This window comes from Enoplosus armatus, chromosome 7 (genome assembly GCF_043641665.1).
Source record: "Enoplosus armatus isolate fEnoArm2 chromosome 7, fEnoArm2.hap1, whole genome shotgun sequence".
NCBI classification, from domain to species: Eukaryota; Metazoa; Chordata; class Actinopteri; order Centrarchiformes; family Enoplosidae; genus Enoplosus; species Enoplosus armatus.
The window spans coordinates 3,780,316-3,798,736 of record NC_092186.1 but is presented as its reverse complement, the minus strand read 5'-3'; the positions used below and the strand labels follow the sequence as shown (position 1 = coordinate 3,798,736).

Genomic DNA, 18,421 nt, shown 5'->3' with positions numbered 1-18,421 from the left:
TCTGCACGCACGAACACACACACACACACACACCCGTCTGCACGCACGAACACACACACACACACACGGGCGCATCAGTATTAGCGGCCATGAACAACTCTCCTGAATCTTCCAAAGCCACACACCAGAAGCCAGTCACTGATGTCATAAACAATGTAACACTGACATACATCACACAGTATATTTACCTAAATGTATAACTTATACAGAGAACATCACATCATTATTGCATTTTCGTGACAGAATGGTGTTTGTTTAATATTCATACTGCCCTCAGCCAGTCAAACTTAGAGTGCAGTGTTTTTCTTTCTTGACACAACTTCATATTTGCTGATTCCATTAGCTGGAAAGTGACATTTTGTATTTTAACACTAATTTGTCTTAAAAGCTGTACCAGACAGCTTGACACATTGGAAGAGGATGTTTGAAGAGTTTATAACCCACAATTCCTTTAGGGTGACACCAGCAAATTAAATGTCTTCTTCTTAGAGTGTTGGAAGGATGGAAATAGTGAACAAGTAAATATGGAGGCTAAAGTGTGCCAGTGGAATAATTATAGGCTTTCCCATGAGTTTCTATCAATTACCTAACTGACACATGGATAAAAACAATGAAACAATGATGCAATATATATTTAAATAAAAGTATTAGAATGATCATGTTATGTACAAATTCATAATGCTATTTAATTGTTCTGTCTTTAAATATTAAATGAATTAATTAACATTTGAATGGTTTAGAATGTGTTTCCCTTTGCTGCAGTGTCTTTTATCCTAGTCCATCTCACAACTACTCCTCTGCTTTAGTGTTTACAGTTTGTTTCATGCGACCTTGGGTCTCTTTAAATCAAAGCCATTCTGTAGATGTGTAATAAACTGCATGTCTTTAAATTAAGAAAGACATTGTTAAATTAAGAAAGGCATCAGTAAAATGTGGACATCATGTCAATATAAATAGTGAAAAAAACGTCAAACATCCACATGAGCTGCCTGTCCCAACTATGGCAGCAGTTCTTGTGTTTACTTATAATAGTAAACACAAGATGTATGTAAATTCTATAGAAGAGGTCCAAGTATTGATCCCTGTGGGACTCCACAATGCATGTCAAAAGACTTTATAAAGAATGAGGAATCCTCAGTTTACATTTAAGTGATCATAGCTAAAGCATGTTTTTCATCTGCTTAAAAATGAAAGATAAAAGATGTTGAGGGGCTCTGGCAACAGCACAAGTGGTACATGTTGTCTGTACTAAATTAGTTAAAATTACCCGTAATTGTTGCAATTTTATCACACAGTTGTTGGGAATTAAGCGCATTATATTGCTTAAAAAGAAGGACAGAAAGGCGCAAGGATGGAGAAAGACAAAAGAGAGGGGAGAGTGAAAGACAATACAAGAGAAGAGGAGACGAGATGGAAGATACATGAAACAGAACCGAAGGGAAAGGAAAGAATACAAAAAAAATAGCATTACAAGGGAAGATAAGGGCTGAAAAAAGAAAGAAGAGAAAGGGAGTTATAAGAGGAGAAAAAATAAACAGAAAAGGAGATGATAAAAAGAGAGGAAAAGTGAAGGAAGGGGTATGGGTAAAGGGTGAGACAGCAAAATAAAGAGAGACAGGCCAAGAGACGGAGCCTTGGAAGAAGAAGGGAGGTTGGCACTTGTTTGAAAGGCTTTAGATGGACCGACTGCAGGCATCAGAAGGATCGGTGGTGAAATCTCCAGTGATGTACAGCCATGCTAGCCCAAACTGGGCATCGGGGGGACTGGGAAAACTCCTGTTTGTGTCAGGCCCCAATCAGCTTATATATATATATATATATTATTAATTATGGTAGTTTTTAACTAGCTTTTTAAAGCAATTTTGTGTGTAGTACTACAACTAAAAGATATGTTATTGGCATAAAAAGTAAACAAAAAAGTATTTCAACAAAAATGTTACAGTATACATGGTTGAATGTGTGGATATTGGCCTGGGTTTCTGGCCTGAATTATTATCCCAGTCTGGCCCTGAAGTTAGCAGTGCAGCAGTGTACTATGGAATAAACCATGTACACTGTCAGCTATCAGCCTGATCCCTGTCAAGAGTGTGTTTTGTCATGAATACTTACCATCGCTGTGGAGCAACAATAATATATAATTATAATCAATAACCTTACTGATGTATGTTAGCACTGAAAATATAGACTGAACTGCTGGCAGGTTTAGTGCCTATTTGTTTTTTCCATGGAAGACTCCTTTGTTACACAGGAATAGATGCATGACACATTAATGGTTTAAAAAGGATTAACAAAAGAACTAAGCAGTTAGTAAAAACAATACCACAATATCTGGACAAAGAGTGTTACTGCTATACCTGTAATAAAACTCTTCAGTGATTGAACATTCACTGAAAGACATCTAGCTTCAATGAAAACCACAAAAAGAAAAGAGAAAAAAAGTCTTTCAGAGAAACGTCCAATGTGTAATTGCAGGAAATAGTAATCTCTATCATTCATGCAACCAAATGCTTGGAGCATGTTAGAAATGCAAAGAGGGAGCACAGCTCTGCCTCTCCTACATGGACCAGGCTTATCATAAACAGTCTACGGTATTTCACTATAGCCTACAGACAACATTAACATATTGTATTCCTCATGGTACAGCATCAGTGTAAAGTTCTGCATTATAAACATGACCTCACTTTAACAAAGTTGGCAGCAAGCAACTACATAAAAGCCTCACAAGCTCTTACAGCTCAATAAACAGCATGCCTGCTATGCTTCTGGACCCCGATCCACCTGTTGGAGCAACATTCACATCTATACTCAATATTTCTGGCTGAGATGCACGACCATATGACCACCATGTGTAATATGTGTAATTTCCCCCCGGGGATCAATAAAGTATTACTGATTCTGACTCTGATCATAAATGATCCCATACTGTACATGCATGGTTCAGTCCATGTACAAACAAATCTTTAACACCAGATCTTCAGACTGAACTGACCAAATCCCCATTTTCACTGAAGGAGTCAGTAGCTTTTAGCATTGGAGCTGCTCACTGTTGACTGAGAGGACTTACCTCAGCCGTGATACACAGTGCGTTGCATCCTCTTTAAAATCTTATTAAACTTAAAAGACTACAAAAGCCACATAAACAATCATGATGTGATAACTATTTAGCAAGTAGTTGCTGAGCTATAAACCTTATAAACAGTGGCTGTGCAGCCCTAGTTTTGTACTGAACTGAACGTAACACCAGCAACGGACTGAACATACAACTGAACTGAAGACAGTGTGAATTAGTGTGGAACATCATGGCACTATGGGCTAATTTAATTTGCTGTTTTATGTACTGAAGTGTATTTGAAGGTGATGTGATCACTTTGCTTAGGACAAAAGTGAACAAGTACATAGTCAGTGACTACAAATCTTTGAGCCAAACAAAAGGTTTGAATCAGCAAAGTAATTCATGATTTCCATCTCCGGAATCAAGAGTTCTGCTGCTGAGGACTGCTTTATTGAGTCTGCCACGACTATGCTCACATCTTCTTCCCTTTCCCGTCTTGACTCTAACCTGATTTTCACAAAAAGAACCCTAGCACAAATAGTTAGAGAGATACGCATCCTACAAAGCAGAGTAAGATGCTACAGACATCAGAATCAGAATATATCACACACAAAACAAATTCGGCTAGTCTGACATGCCTATTCTCTGGTATTTTCTGCCATGCATCCAACACTCAGTGCCAATTCAGTAAGTAGTGTGCCCTTAATGTAGCAAGGTGATAAGTAAGGATATCTCTGGATTTCAGGGACGCACAACATTCACTTCTTGTCCATTTTCCTGCAGTGAAATTAGCTTGAAATTAACTGCCTCCTGTCAGTGACAAAATGTCACTGGGCATGTGTTGTTGAGTTCAGTGTGTTTGAGGATTAAAGTTTCATTTATTTGAACTTTGTCCCAGTTACCTGGTGGAAAATCAGGGCAGTCGCACTTGTACATTTGGTGTCAAAGTAGAATAACCAGACTAAACCAAAATGTCATTGGGCTAAATTGGCTGTTTCTCAAAATATCTGATGTGACTGTTACACATAGACAGTACATGTTACATTTTTGAGCAATTCAGTACTTGAGCATAAATTATTGAAGTTGGCAATTAGCTGTACTCCAACTTTGGGTAAAAGTGTATCTTCAGAAACAAACTTTGGAAATATTAAACTAAATAACATAGTGTGGAGAAATATCACATGTTCCTTGAGAAGCAAACAAAAAAGAGAAATCAGTTTCAAAGTCAAATGTAGATAAGAGCTCTATGGGTCTTCAGGGAATCGCCTTGACTCACAAACAGCATATCAGACTCTGCACTGACGACTAAAAAGGTGCCTTCTTTCCAGAGCTGTCTTTACAGCAGCATGTTCCTGATACTCTGTGTTGTCAAGTCGTAGCTGTTTAGGAAACCTTTACACAATAATGCGCAATGCACAGCTTTCAATATGAGATTTATCACACGTTCAAGCTCAACAATATATGCAGCCAATGACTGACACAATGTCCATAGAGGCTTTCTGTGTGTATGTGCGGTACATATTTATACGAAACTGCACTCCCTTTCAGGCCCTAAGGAACAGATGTAATAGATCTCAAAGTAAAACCTCTGAGCAGGAGAAACAGCAATCAATTGCACCTCAAGCATCTGGAAAATATGTGTTAGAGTGAAAAATATTACTCCATCGAGCTTGAGAACAGCGCTACAGAGGTTTACACTAACCTATCAGCAGCTACTCTACTGTAGCCACTGTTCAGTAACAGTATCAGATGATTCTAACACATGTCATTGAAATGAGACACTTCATTCAAGAAGTCAATTCTTTGTAGGTATCAATTCTATCCAATTGAAAGACATTGATTTATATGGTTTATGTATGTCACTCACAGATCTCTGTAAATTTGTGACTTTATTGTCAAGAGGGTGTCTCATCATCATTCTTGATACTCTTCAGCATAAAAAAACGGTACTGGAATAACTGGAATAAAGATTCATCAAATAGCCTCAAAGCTACACTTTGCCATAAATGGTGTAAATTTCTGACACACTATGACTTGGAGGCAGGATCTCAAAGGGACATTTTATTTTGCTTCCACACCACTGAATCAAAGCACTGTAGTGATTTCCTTACACTGTGAAGAGATGGTTATATTGGGACTTGTTCTCCTTGTCACTTCTTATTAAAACTCAGCTTATTCAGGTGGCCGAGAATCAATTAATTATTGCTTAGAAGTCATTAGTTTCACACAAACTCTCCTCAAGTAGGAAAACAATCATCGCTGTTACTGCTTCATTAGCTGACTAAAAAGGTTGATGCTTTTTTTCTCTCAGACACTGTTTAAGTTAAAAATCAGTCGAGGGCATGAAGACTCTGTCAATAGGTAAATTAATTATGTCAATTTACTGAGGCGAGCTGAGAAATTATGACAAAGAGAGATATGTCTTTTTCCTAAATGGCTGGAGATGTTTTAGTCAATGACAACCAGATATCATGTAACTACACTGGAAGACAATGCTTATGTATGTATCTTCACAAAGAAATACACATATATATATAAACTCCATGGCCACCAGCATACATATGTGCATAACTATTTGTGCATGTTTGTGAGGGCGACCTCTGGACAAGTCTTTGCTGCTCTGAGGGAATCTTGGCAATGGTCATTAGCTTGTAATAGCCTCCTCAACATGGTGGCACCCAGTAATTATATAAAGTGATGCTCCCTCCCTCCCTTTTCTACTCCCAGTTAACCAAATGTCAGGAGGAGATATGTGCCATCGATACAGATGAATGCCTATCGAGGCGGAAGTCTGACAAAGGCTGGCCGGTTAGATGTTGTGAAGGATTGAACTTGAGCTCCCACTGACAACACGATACATGTTTTTGTCTTGCAATGTCTTATTCCCTATAGGATGAAGTGAGCATAACATATTTTTTGAAGTTGAAAGACGTGTTAATACCAACTCCTCAGAGACATTTTGAGAATTCTCATTTTCTTGACTTTTCTTTAGTTGTCTAAATAATGTTTATCTTTGTTTAGCTATTTTGCATAGATGATTGATTGTCATTAATTTAATTCTGCCACTTGTTTTATTCATGTACTGAACTTTATCATTAACCTATGTTGTGTATTTTTTTCCTTTTCCACTTCCAACTCAATCAGCTGAGTTCACACGAGTTCAACCAATCAGATTTTGACACAACTGGCTTTGTGTAAACCAGTTTATCACACATTAGGGCTCAGCATGGTCCCCGTGCAAAATCACGCGCCTCTGTGGTTGTACTATCCGCAATTGTTGCATTATCCACAAAAAATAATGTGTACATACTCGCATGAGTCGCACTCTCGTCATACTGGATGTCTGTTCTCCCACACAATAGCGAGCACTTTGTAAAAATCAAAGCAAGTACAAGGGCAGGCCTGCCTTAAGTCCACAAAAGTAGGAAAACCTTCAAACGATGTCTCTTTGATGAAACCTTCACAATGGCTGCATGTTGATATTGTACAGTGTGTTGGTATTTTCTACTTGCCTCTCACCTTTTTCTCACCTTTCAAAAATACTGTGGCTATCCTATTGTTTTTGAAGAAGGTGGAGGACTTAATGATTGACTTAGGGGTACCAAAGACCAAAGAGCCAATTATTAATTTGGAGCCTTGCCAGCTGCGTGCGGCTCCTAATACTGCAATTTTTCAAATATGGAGAGGCACGATTACGAACTTGTATAGGAATGTGGGTGTGTGCCCAAGTTTGTGGCATGCCTTATTGTATTGTCCAAATCTTATACTATTGACTGTGACTTTGGATTTTAAACATTGTACGGACCCACAACTGTGTTGAATCGGATCAGTCAAGTCTGTGCATACGCTGAGTATACCTGATGAAGATGTGAAGTCAAGTCAATCATTGTAGCTATACTAAATAAATCTTGAGAGGAGCAATCCAGCATGTGGGAGGCTTTCTCGGAAACATGCTCTGTAAACATGCCACCAACTGCCCAGTGATGAAGTGAAAGACTGGTGTTTAGTTTAGTGTCGACTTGTATAGGGAGCTTTCTTTGAAAAAAGTGCTACGTCGTATTTGACTTCAGTTATGGTCGCACATTACTTAATGGCCCTTTTAAACATACAGTAGCACTGCTTCTACTTCAGTGCCCCCTAAAATCACTCTGGCTCATATCCTTCCTGTATTTACTGTCTTTCTCGTTCATCCTCTATGCCACAGCTGCAGACTTTACTTGTTGACATCAGTAAGTCTTACTATTTCAGTTTTAAGCCATATAGCTGTTTATTTTCTAGATAAACCTTGAGAACACAGCTATTGCAAACAGACAAACAATCAGCTTTCCCCTTATTTCAGTGCCCACCATCAGTGAAAAGAAAAGAGACAAAATTGAGTGAAACAAGCAAAGTAAGGATTGCCTCAACAAGGAGAATGGCCAATTTGATGTCAGTGTCCAACTGGTAAAATGAACTGGTAAACTGGTGGTGGATTCAAGCCATGGTTGAGCTTCAATAAACAGCAGTGCTGCTGACGACAGAAACACTTTGTTCTTGGACAATCTCTATGGTTCTAGTTTGTTTTGTTCATAAAAGGCGATTCGATGAGTAAATGAATGAGTCTACTGTCCTCACAAATTGAAATGCCATTGATTGCTCTTGTTTGCTCAAATTAAACTCTGGTGTTAGGAATGGATGGCCACTGGATAGAATTCTTCATACACAGGAAATTACACTTTGAGTCTTCGAAGTGCCATATTAGCCTGTTCAGGTCTAAATGCAGGGGCATTCCTTTCTAAGCCACCCACTTATATTGACAAAACGACTAAACAAGTTCCTCTCTGCGTCTCCTTCATTGTTTTCTATTTTTCTATTCTAGGCAGCAGTGTCACTGGATTGCAGGCCTTGGGTGCAGTATGAGGGAGAAAGGGAGAGTTGATTGAGTTGCATCAACAGTCGAAACCTTTCCTAACCCCTGTAGCTGGCAGGTGATCACAATAAAGGAAGAAAAAGAGTAGGTAATTTGGCTTCTTTTGACTCCAGGCAATCCTTAGGTATTTTCTAAGAGCTTCAGATTGGAGCAGGGAGGAGAAAGAATAAGAAGGGAAAAGGGTCCGCTCAGACTAATTGCCTAAGCGGCAGATCAATATCTGAGCTAAGAAGGAAAGACCACAGCTCAGTGACAAGACTGCCAATAGGTCCCAGGAGTTCAAATGTTCCCCTGCGTTGGGATTTGTCATTCTTACTGGAGCAGTGAAATCAAAATGGTTGTCGAGAAAAATGAGGTGGATATTCCTGATCAGTTGTTGTCAATCTAGGGGACTGAACATCTCAGTGTGGAAGTACTACAGTCATCTTGAACATCTTCAGTAAAATGACTTGAGGCAATAAAAATGTCATATCAAAAAGTTTTTGGTCATTGTAAGAAAGACAGACACGTGCCTCTAATTGGCAAATTATGTACAATTTTCACCCCGAATGCATTTTGCAAGCTGGCCTGACAGTCAGAAATGGGAGAAAAGATGAAGAGGAAGTTTTTTGTTAACTGACTGTTCATTTGAATATGTGTTGATAAATGGTTTTCACTTTGGTCCTCTCTCGTCTCCGTCCTTGGGGTTTAGCACTCACCGAAACTGGCATTTTTGTGCTGCACTGCCCATAAATCGATGATTAGTGCAAACAATATGTGACATATATTTCCTTCTTTGTTGAGTTTTAGGTGATACTCTTTTTATGCATTTATTCAGACATAATACTATAGCAACACATACCCAAATCTTCTTCAATTTATGCTTCGATTACGGTAGCACATCTTTCACACACAATAGATATTTAGGTAATAGGTTGTTGTAATTAATGTTGGATACTTGCACACATGAGTAGCTAATAAAGTTGACTGCCCCTTGCTTCTAACTGCCTGCCTGATTTACAAGTAAGGCACTATCTAACTATACAGTATTTGTTTTCAGTCGTCTTTTACCTGCTCCTTCACATAAAATGTGCACATTTCTCACATGTCACACTTTTGTTTACTGAATAACAGAGAGTGCAGTAAAACCACACATTCCAATTCTCATGGGGGGGGAAGATATCAAAGTGTCTTTAAATCAAACTGTGTTCATGCAGGTAGCCTCGCTTTTACATTTCTTCCTGTTTAATTCAAAAGCTGTTCACTTCAAAGCGACACCCAGGTATTAACACAGTCATTTGATTAGGAGTTTTCCAGAAGGACCTCATTTTCATAACAGAGGGCTCCGCTTGGGGTCCACAGTGATCATTAAAAAAGTCACAACTGACTGCATTCATTTTACAGTACTTTACAGTGTCCACTCGCAGCCAATGTGGCAACAGTGGTGAAAATAGGAGCTCTAAGGCTAACATTTGGTATTCCTGCTGTGAAAGTGCAGAGTGAGAGGTAGGTGGCCTCTCTCTCTCTCTCTCTCTCTCTCTCTCTCTGCTTGGGTTTGGAAGGATATGGCTGGATGATGGCTGCGACGGGTTGGGAGGGAGGTGGGCTTGCAGACTAATTGCCCAGAGCATGGCAGGGTGATAAAGCGACAGGCCGAGCAGAGTGACGGCCACGGCAGTGAAAAGACCCCGCTCATAGCAACACCATAAAAGCTAATTACTGCCATACAAAGAGCCGTCCCTGCCATAGTGCCATTTGGAAAAGAGCAGAGAGAAAAGCAGTGAGCGAGAGGGAGCAAGAAAGATGAACAAGTGAAAGAACCTGCAGCAATAAAGACTTAACCAGAAACAATTAGTCTCCAGTGCTGCTAATGAGAAAGCTGAGATAAAACGGGGGGCTAAATTTAAACGTAGGGGGTTCCATAGCTCCTCTCCAGGGCTCAATACTCTGCCTTCCCAAGTCCTCCTGGAGAAAGAGAGAGAGGGAGGCACAAATTCGTCCCCTGGCCTGGTGTGGGTAATAAAGTCTTGAGCCTTGGTGGTCAGCGGCGCTGGAATGAGCTACCTGCCACAGGGTAGAAGGATACTGTCCAGGTAGATAAGTGTAGTGCGGTTAAATAGGCAAAACAAATGGCCGGGGGATATGTTACATATAGCACCACTATTCAGATTGAGGTTGTAATGTACCGTGGTGAAAAATGTGGGAGGAGCATTAGAAGGTACTTTGATTGGCCCAGGGAGTGAGAAATCAAACAAATTTGGCAAAAGGACGCTTTGATATACAGTACATTTGGCAGGAGATTGGCATGGATTTTTTTAAAGTGCTGTACATTTGAGCTTGCAGCTTATCATTTTAATGAAAAGCACAATTAAGCTTTTTAGTATTTTCACTGCTAAACCAATGTTGTGGACTGAAGCAGCCGTTAGCAGACACAATTCTTTTTCTGCTAGCTGGCACACATGTGATGAGACTGTATGGGGATGCTGGCATGCTCATGGGCTGCTGTGGTATGATACAGATACTGCACCCTCTGCTTGATGTAAAACCCTTCAGTCAGGACAGCTTTAGCACAAGTGGGATAGGAGAGAAAATAAAAAGAGTAAATATGCCTTGATGTCATTAAATCAGCAGCAGGCCAACGGTGGTAAACCTCTCTCTCCATCGCTCTCTGTTCACCCAATCATGGGCCAGGAGTCGTGTTAAGATCAGCCAATTACGGTCCAGTCAGAAATTGATAGAGTGTAAGACTGGGAGGAAGTAATGTAGTCACATGACATCTATGTCTACTAGTGACCACACAGACCTAGCTGCAGAAGGTTGCTATTAGATGCACTGTTCAGTTAATGTTTAGAATATTTTTTACTACCCTGGGTAGTTGGATTGTTTAAGTTCTGTAAAACACCAATAGCAATTATATTATCGTAATGAGTTTTGTTATTGTTTTTTTTGGAAAACACAATAGAAGGAGTACATTTTTGAAAGAGATGACCATAAAAATAGTAAGTATTGATGAAGTAATTAATTGTCTCAAGTGATGATAAGTTACTTATTATTAATAGGTGATTATGATTAATGACATTTTATTTGGCATAGGTCCTGGATAGTAAGTAACTTAAAGGATGATGTGACAATGTTTGTTTCCTCTGCCCCCAAGTGGCCAATAACATAAGCTCTTGCAGGTTGAAAATTTTATATTCATGTTCTTGACTTTCGCAGGACTTATATTTTTATTTGTTTTACTGTTATGCACCAAAATACCAAATCAAATACCTTATATGTGAAAACGTACTTGGTAATAAACCTGATTCTGATGTTTTTTTTTTATTGTTTAATAGTCTCAGTCTCTACTCACATCTCAACTGGCTCTTCCAAACTATAATAATAATAATAATAATCATACATTTTATTTATAGAGCTCTTTTCAGGGTACTCAAAGACGCCAAAGCGCCAAAACATGATCTGGAACATCTCAGATTGAGACCAGCACTCTTTATCAGACCTGACTCTTCCTGTCGGTACCACAAATTAATGCTAGGCACGTTAGCCATGATGCTACCTCAGTGGAAACCCGTTAGCAAATTAAAATTGTAAGCACTGCTCTGAAAATGGGCACTTGTACTCAGTTGTGACATCTATGTTTTAAAGTTTTTGTTTTTTTAAGAAACATGGGGAGACAGAAAGGGATATGACATGCAACAAAAGTCAAACCAAAATCAACCAGCAACCAACATTGATGTAGGTTATGAGGTACACCCAAATGGAGCTGTAAACAGGACAAATTTCAATGTCATTACATTTAAAAAAAAGTTTAATAAAATACATACCCCTACAAAATATGTGCATGACTAAGGTATTACGATCATGATCATGGTTAAAAAAAAAGTCAACATTAATTGTAGGGTTGAGAAGGAACACAAACTCCAGTCTCTGACGTAAATGTTGGACACTGAATGCTGGCGTTGAATGTAAATTGTGTGCTGCAAAATTGTCCAATATGAATATAATTCCTGAAGAATTGTCAGTTAGCTAGATGATACAGGGGAGGATCTATCTCTCAGCTGCATGAGTACTTAACTACTACATCTATCATTCTTTTGTACCGTTTCCCTCCAACGGACAGCAAGAGCAAGCAGATGACCACCTCTGGCATTTGTTCCCTTTTTGTCCTTGAACTGTCCACCTTGTTTCACACCGTCCCCAATCCTAAATTACCTGTTTGTTACTCCCGCTCTATAAATACATCTACTGCAAGTAATTTCTTAGATGCCTACAGAGCCTTCCCTCTATTCAGCAGTATTAAGGCCCAACCCTTCTAGCTGAACACAGAACAATTAATCACAAAGCTTAATTCATTCTGTGAAGACATCTTGGACTCTGTTGCCCCTCTGATAGTCAGAAAACCTAGAGCCAAGACTCAGCCATGGCTGAACAGTGACACCCGTGCTCTTAGGCAAGTATGTTGAAAGGTGGAACATAAATGGCAAAAAAGATAGGCTACAAGTCTCATTTAAGATACTGAAAGGATGTCTGTCTCAAGTGGTTTGCCTCTAACTGACTGAACTTTCTTTGTTAAGATTGGCAGCCATTTTATCTGCTCCGTATATGCTCCCTTTAGGATCCATGTTCTGCAAGCACAATTTCGCCTTTCATAGTTACGCCGATGACATGCAATTATACCTTCCATGGAAACCATCCTCTCTTTCAACAACATGAAGACGGTTACTGCCAGCCTCCTCAAGGCTAGATTACTTCCCTGTATCTGGGCGTTGGCCAGTCCTCTTTGTCTCGTCTGCAGCTGGTGCAGAATGCGGTGGAAACTCCAAAGCTTTGGGATAGCCTTCCGCTTTTAATCAAATGTTACCCTCCATTTACACTTTTCAGACAAAACACAAGACGTACGTGTTTTAAATGGCCTTTGGTTGCTATTAGTAGTTTCAATATTTTTGTATTTTATATTCTTTTATTGTTTATAAATTGAAAGCTTTTCATTCTGTTTCTGTTTTACATTTGTATACATATTTTGATATAGCCTTGTGTTTTCATTGCCATTTATTATTATTGTGCCACTTTACTACTATTTACTACTGATTTCACATTGGTAAACTCTAGTTGCTTTTAAATGCGCTATATAAATAAAGTTGACTTGACTTGACTCTCTGGTTGTTAGGTTGCAAGTGTGGTGTGTGAAAACAGTCTAATGTGTCAATTTTGTCAAACAAACTGAGAAAGTGATTAATTAGCGTCACTTTGCCAAACCCTCAAAGCAAGTGTAAACTGTTTTTGGGAGAACCAACAAAATGGTAAAATGAATACAGTAGAAACATGGGAGAAGGGGCAAAGATAGAAGGCATGCAATACACATACAGTACATACTACCTTTCTTTTCCCTATACACCCCTCCATACACACACGTCATGGAGGCCCTCAGAAGTCTACCTGTGTCCAGCAGCGAGCGAGCTAACTCTTTGATAGTGACATCCTGGAGAGAAGGAAAGAAGCAGCAAACCCAGCAGGACCTGACAGTAATGAGGGGGAAATAAGGTTTGAAGCTACTCATTACCAACACCTAGAGCAACAAGGAAGCCTGGAAGACAGCCGCCAAAGCAGGAAGGGACCATGGGTGGACCGCTGCATGTGGTAGAACTGCACTGGAAGGAACAAATGGGGGCCAGGAATAGATATCACCTCCAGGGTTTCAACTGACAGTAGGTTTTTAATCAACACATTCCTAATCTTGCCCTGAAGCTGCTGGTTAGGTAAAAAAAAAAACCCACAGAAGCAGCATTGAGACAACTAATAAATTCCTCTTTAAAAATAATTACACCATAATGAGATGCTAAACGTCTGTGCTGTCACACTATCTTTATATGTGACCACTTTCTTGAAAAAACACGGGGAGGATTTAGTGTGCCCCCACAAAAAATCAGCTAGACTCCCATGGGAGACCAAAGCCCTGCTTTAAAACTCAGACTAAGCTGCATCAAAACTGTCTGCTGTAATGGTACAAGTAACCACGTGGCCAGTTCAATTCTGACTTCAGCTTAACATTACAAAAACAGTCAGTATGTTCTTTACAAAAAGCCCAACACCGGATACAGACATCACAGTCTCTTGAAAAAAAATCTACAGATCGTGTCTTGAGTTTAAATACCTTATCACTGTTGAGTCAAATCTGTCTTTCACGTCACACATCAAAGAATTTGAAAGAAATGTTAGGCCCAATCTGTCAGAGCCTCCAAGGATTGGAAAAATTTACCTGAAGACATAAGAAACTGTGCCAACTACAATTCCTTCTCTACAACATTAAGAGCCTGGTTTATTAGAAATCAAACTTGTGAACACTAGAAACAGTGAGGTGTTTTCGTGTCCATAGCCTCTGAACATAATATTCATACTTCACCAGTCCTAACATTGTGTTGTCATGTTATTCGTTGATGTACTGTCATGCTATCTGTTGTTGATTGCTGTCATGCTATTTGTGATTCCGTGGAGCTGTCTTTCTTGTCTCTATGTAGTGTAGGCTCTGTTCATGTCTGCATATTTTTCACCGCTTTTATCACTACTGCTGGAAATTAATACATTAAGAGATTAATTTACTAAAATGTGAATCAAACAACACAGAATTTAACTTTACAAATTGTTTTAATGGAATGCTGATGCGTGTGGAACAGAGGCAGACAACACTGGCTGGCTCAGATATCTGGCTTATAATGATTTACTATATATTTGAATATATTAAAGTTATAATCCTTCAGATTTCAGTCATGGTTAATTTGGCAACACATGTGGTCACTGTCTCAATGACACATGTATTTACTGCTGGGGGAAGCAAATGCGACAGAAGAACAACTGGTGTATCTGCCGAACAAACCGCAGACCAAGAGGATCCATCTGACACGGTAACAAACAAGAGATACTGAGATACTTGAACTCTTTCACTTGGGGGAGCAACTCACTCCCAACCCAGAGGGAGCAACCCACTTTTTTCCAGCAGAGCCCCAGTGCATGATGAAGGTCACGGTCTGATGAAGCCAACAAAACCACATCATCTGCAAAGAGCAGAGAAGCAATTCTGAGGTCCCCAAACCAGACACTCTCCTCCCCCCGGCTACACCTCAAGAAATTAAAACTACTATATGGCTTATTATAGAATTCAGATACATTTAATGCCTGTTGAAAAAAGGCCAGACATAAAAAGCATGACATTTTGACAATCATCATCATCTCTCTCTCTCTCCCTCTATAACTGACTTTTGGTGCTCCAGCAAAGCATTACCTGAACTGCATCATGATGAATTAATTCAATAGGATGAGCAGTTATTTGGACATGTATGGATATATATGAACTATATAATAACCTGTCACCCTCATTTTGTCGGTGTCTCTTTTCTCTCTCTGCCCCTGGTTTCTGACAAGCCCTGAGGTAATTAATACTTGTCGAACACTTCAACACACACACATACCCTTCCCATTACACAAACACATTAACAAATACTTCCTCGTACCGCAGGACTGACGTCGCCATATCCGCAAACCCACCAGGCTAATTGACTCTTGACAGAGAGATCACGGAGTGAGAGCTTGTTAATTACCTGCAGTTTGCAGTCAAACTAAAGACAACATGCATATACACTCACACACACACATGGATACACACTGATATTTGTATTCAGAGTCATAAAAAGGACAGGCAGAGCTGTCTGCTGTTCCACAACTTCTTAATTAACCATCATAGCACTGGTGCGACTGGCTGGCGGAGAGACAGAAGCAACATGGAGTCAATTGGTTCTCTGTGACCTGACCGAAAGAGAGAGAAAGACAGAGAGAGACAGAAGGATAATTGACTGTCTTAGCACCGTCTTAGCTGTGCTTTCACACCAAGCAGGTGAGTGCTGTATCTGAAAAATGGTTGAGATAAAGCAACCCTTCATGCACCCTTGCATGTTCGTGATATTGACAGTTCTCATCCTTATTGCCAAACAAGCAACTTCTGCTGGTCAATTGGATCACTTGCACAGGAGGATGGTGTAATATTGCAGAACTGTAACGTTGGATGATGAAGATTTTTGTCAGGCCATTTCTCATTGGCTATTTTAATAAAAATAGGCACTGGGACATAACTGACTCATCTGGTATCTTTGTTTTACCAATTGAACTATACTCAAAGTGATGTATCTGTCAGACCTATACATAAAAATACACTATATACATAAAGTAGTTACCAAGTAGTAAACTAGTCCTCACCAGAGTAACAATAGGATGAGTGGTTTGTTCAACCGCTTACCATGACCTATGGTGATGCTTGCCATCATGAGAGTCGTGACTGTCCTCTCTCCGTCTTAGGGAGGAGGTCGGAGTGGATGCTTGTGCCAAAAATGTGACTTTGACACATGAGACCACTATTCATGTTCATGTTCCTCCGCGTGCCAATGGTAAGCAGGGGTTTCTTTTAACCATGGCAATTATGTAACCATCATAATGTAAGTAGTTTCAGCAGCCTAAACTTAACCTTAACAGTAGAGGTGGTGGATCAGAAAAAGGTCATATGAGTCGTTTTTTGGAGCAGCCATTTGGATACGTTTTGAAAGATACCAACAAGTGACCTATTTTGCAGATTGGGTACGCTTCTCACGTTCTACAGCAAACTATTAGTTAAGTATGTTGTATTGATACTTGACACTTCAATCTAATGAAATTCTACATCACCAGCCTGTAGCTTAAATGTTGTGTGGGAGAAATATGAACTGAAAGAATGAAAAGCCCCAGTATGTATGTGAGGTGGCCATGTAAGGTGTCCATTATGCTACCATGACATTATCATTAAGCCTACTGTACATGGTTCAAAATTCTTTCCTCACAGCGACCAAAGATGAGACGGAAACAAACTTCTGATTTCAAGTTATTTTCTCACTTTCTTGTGGGAGAAGCTAAGAAGCTATTTTTAAAAATGTATCACAGTAGCTCACACGTACAAACCCACACATACTCAGTCAGGGGTTTGTAATGTTGTGCCCTTCAACAGATTCAATTATGTGTCTTTCATCAGCCAATTACAGCGTATAAATTCACAGCTGTTACCACGGCTGCAGGAGCCCAGGCAACCCCTACACCATCACATGCCAAATGATTGACACACACTTCAAAACGAACACACACATATAACTGAACACACAGAGACACAAGTTCCACATCCACCTGAATTAATGTGGATGACACACTCATACATATTCTGTCCTATCCATCCAAACAGAGTTTAAATCCTGACATGCTGAATCATTTAGTGGCTTAAGGGAATTTCCAGTTTTGTACAACCTGGGTCTAATTTTTGCAGTTTTGTCCATTAACTTTCTTCCTCTGCTAACAATAATATTGTACTCACCAAGTTAATTTCTGGCAACATCACTAAAAATAAGTGAACTTTTGAACCAACAGACTGGTACTGTAGTTGGCAATTGTGTACAGTTTTCCTGTGCAATGAGGTTTGTGTGACATCATTTCCCCTTATTGTGAAGTATTACATACCCAGATTCACTCATACTAAAAATCCAGGATGGAGATATTGTAAATACTTGTATCAAAATGGATTTGTACATATTGCATCTGGAAAGTACCTAAGTTTGTTTACATCATTTGTTAGAGAATAAGGCTGCCACTGTTGTATACTTTTCATTTGGTCAAATATCATGAAAAGACCGAAACCAAAACATGTCTGTCTCAATATTTTCTGGCTTCCCTACACTGTTCTTTCTATCTGAAGACATCAACCTGTAAAAATGAGTCATAAATGCATATCTTTTACAAAAGGGTCAGTAATAACCTCAAACAGCTGGGCACTGTAGTTTTTAGTAAATGTTATTCAAACAAACAAAATTAAGCATTTGTCATGATTTCTGCTGCACATTAAAGCACATTTAGTAGTCACTGATGTGTTGTTAATAGTTTTTAGACAACCATGGAGCTCTATGGTATGGAGGAATAAAAGACAGCAGACTTTGGTCTTTTTGTGGATAAAAACATAGTATATTGCCATCCTTATTCTTAATCATCTGTTTGGTGCTTCATCTGCAAAACAGGAGGTCTGGTCATGCTAAAACAGCGACTTGATTCTGACACAAACAAAGTGTGTGTGACAGAGAGTAAAAGACAAAAAAGGTCAGGAGTCAAGCATCTTTGCCTCAACACATTTATCCCTACCAAATATGGCCATGCTGCTCCAGCTCACTTCCTTCTCTGTCATGCACACACAAGTTCAAGTGAGCTCACACAAAGATAGACTTATGCAGACACACGTTTGTGTACATATTCATACTGGAGATGAGCACATATGCATCCGCACACAAACCCATAATTAGATTTCATTCACTTTCTGAGGCTAATTTGCCCCCGACCAAGAGCTTTCACACTAGGATGGTTTCCCAAGTCTGGCTCCCAGAGCGAGTGTGTCTGTCAGGGGACTGTACAAGTGTGTGTGTGTGTGTGTG

General features: G+C 39.5%; 1 protein-coding gene across 13 annotated transcripts in view; it reads right to left on the bottom strand.

Annotated features, from left to right (window-relative positions):
- nlgn1 (neuroligin 1) overlaps positions 1–18,421 on the bottom strand; it is a 263,428-nt gene that overhangs the window by 210,072 nt on the left and 34,935 nt on the right. For 2 of the 13 annotated variants that reach the window (XM_070909596.1, XM_070909599.1), the window contains exon 2: positions 13,314–13,337. The exons of 9 other annotated variants lie outside the window; for them this stretch is intronic. In XM_070909596.1, coding sequence (XP_070765697.1) covers positions 13,314–13,337 — 24 coding nt within the window. Of the gene's footprint in view, positions 1–6,140; positions 6,188–7,985; positions 8,007–13,313; positions 13,338–18,421 lie in introns of all 13 variants that reach the window. 2 more of the 13 variants (XM_070909598.1, XM_070909595.1) reach the window with 2 other exon arrangements.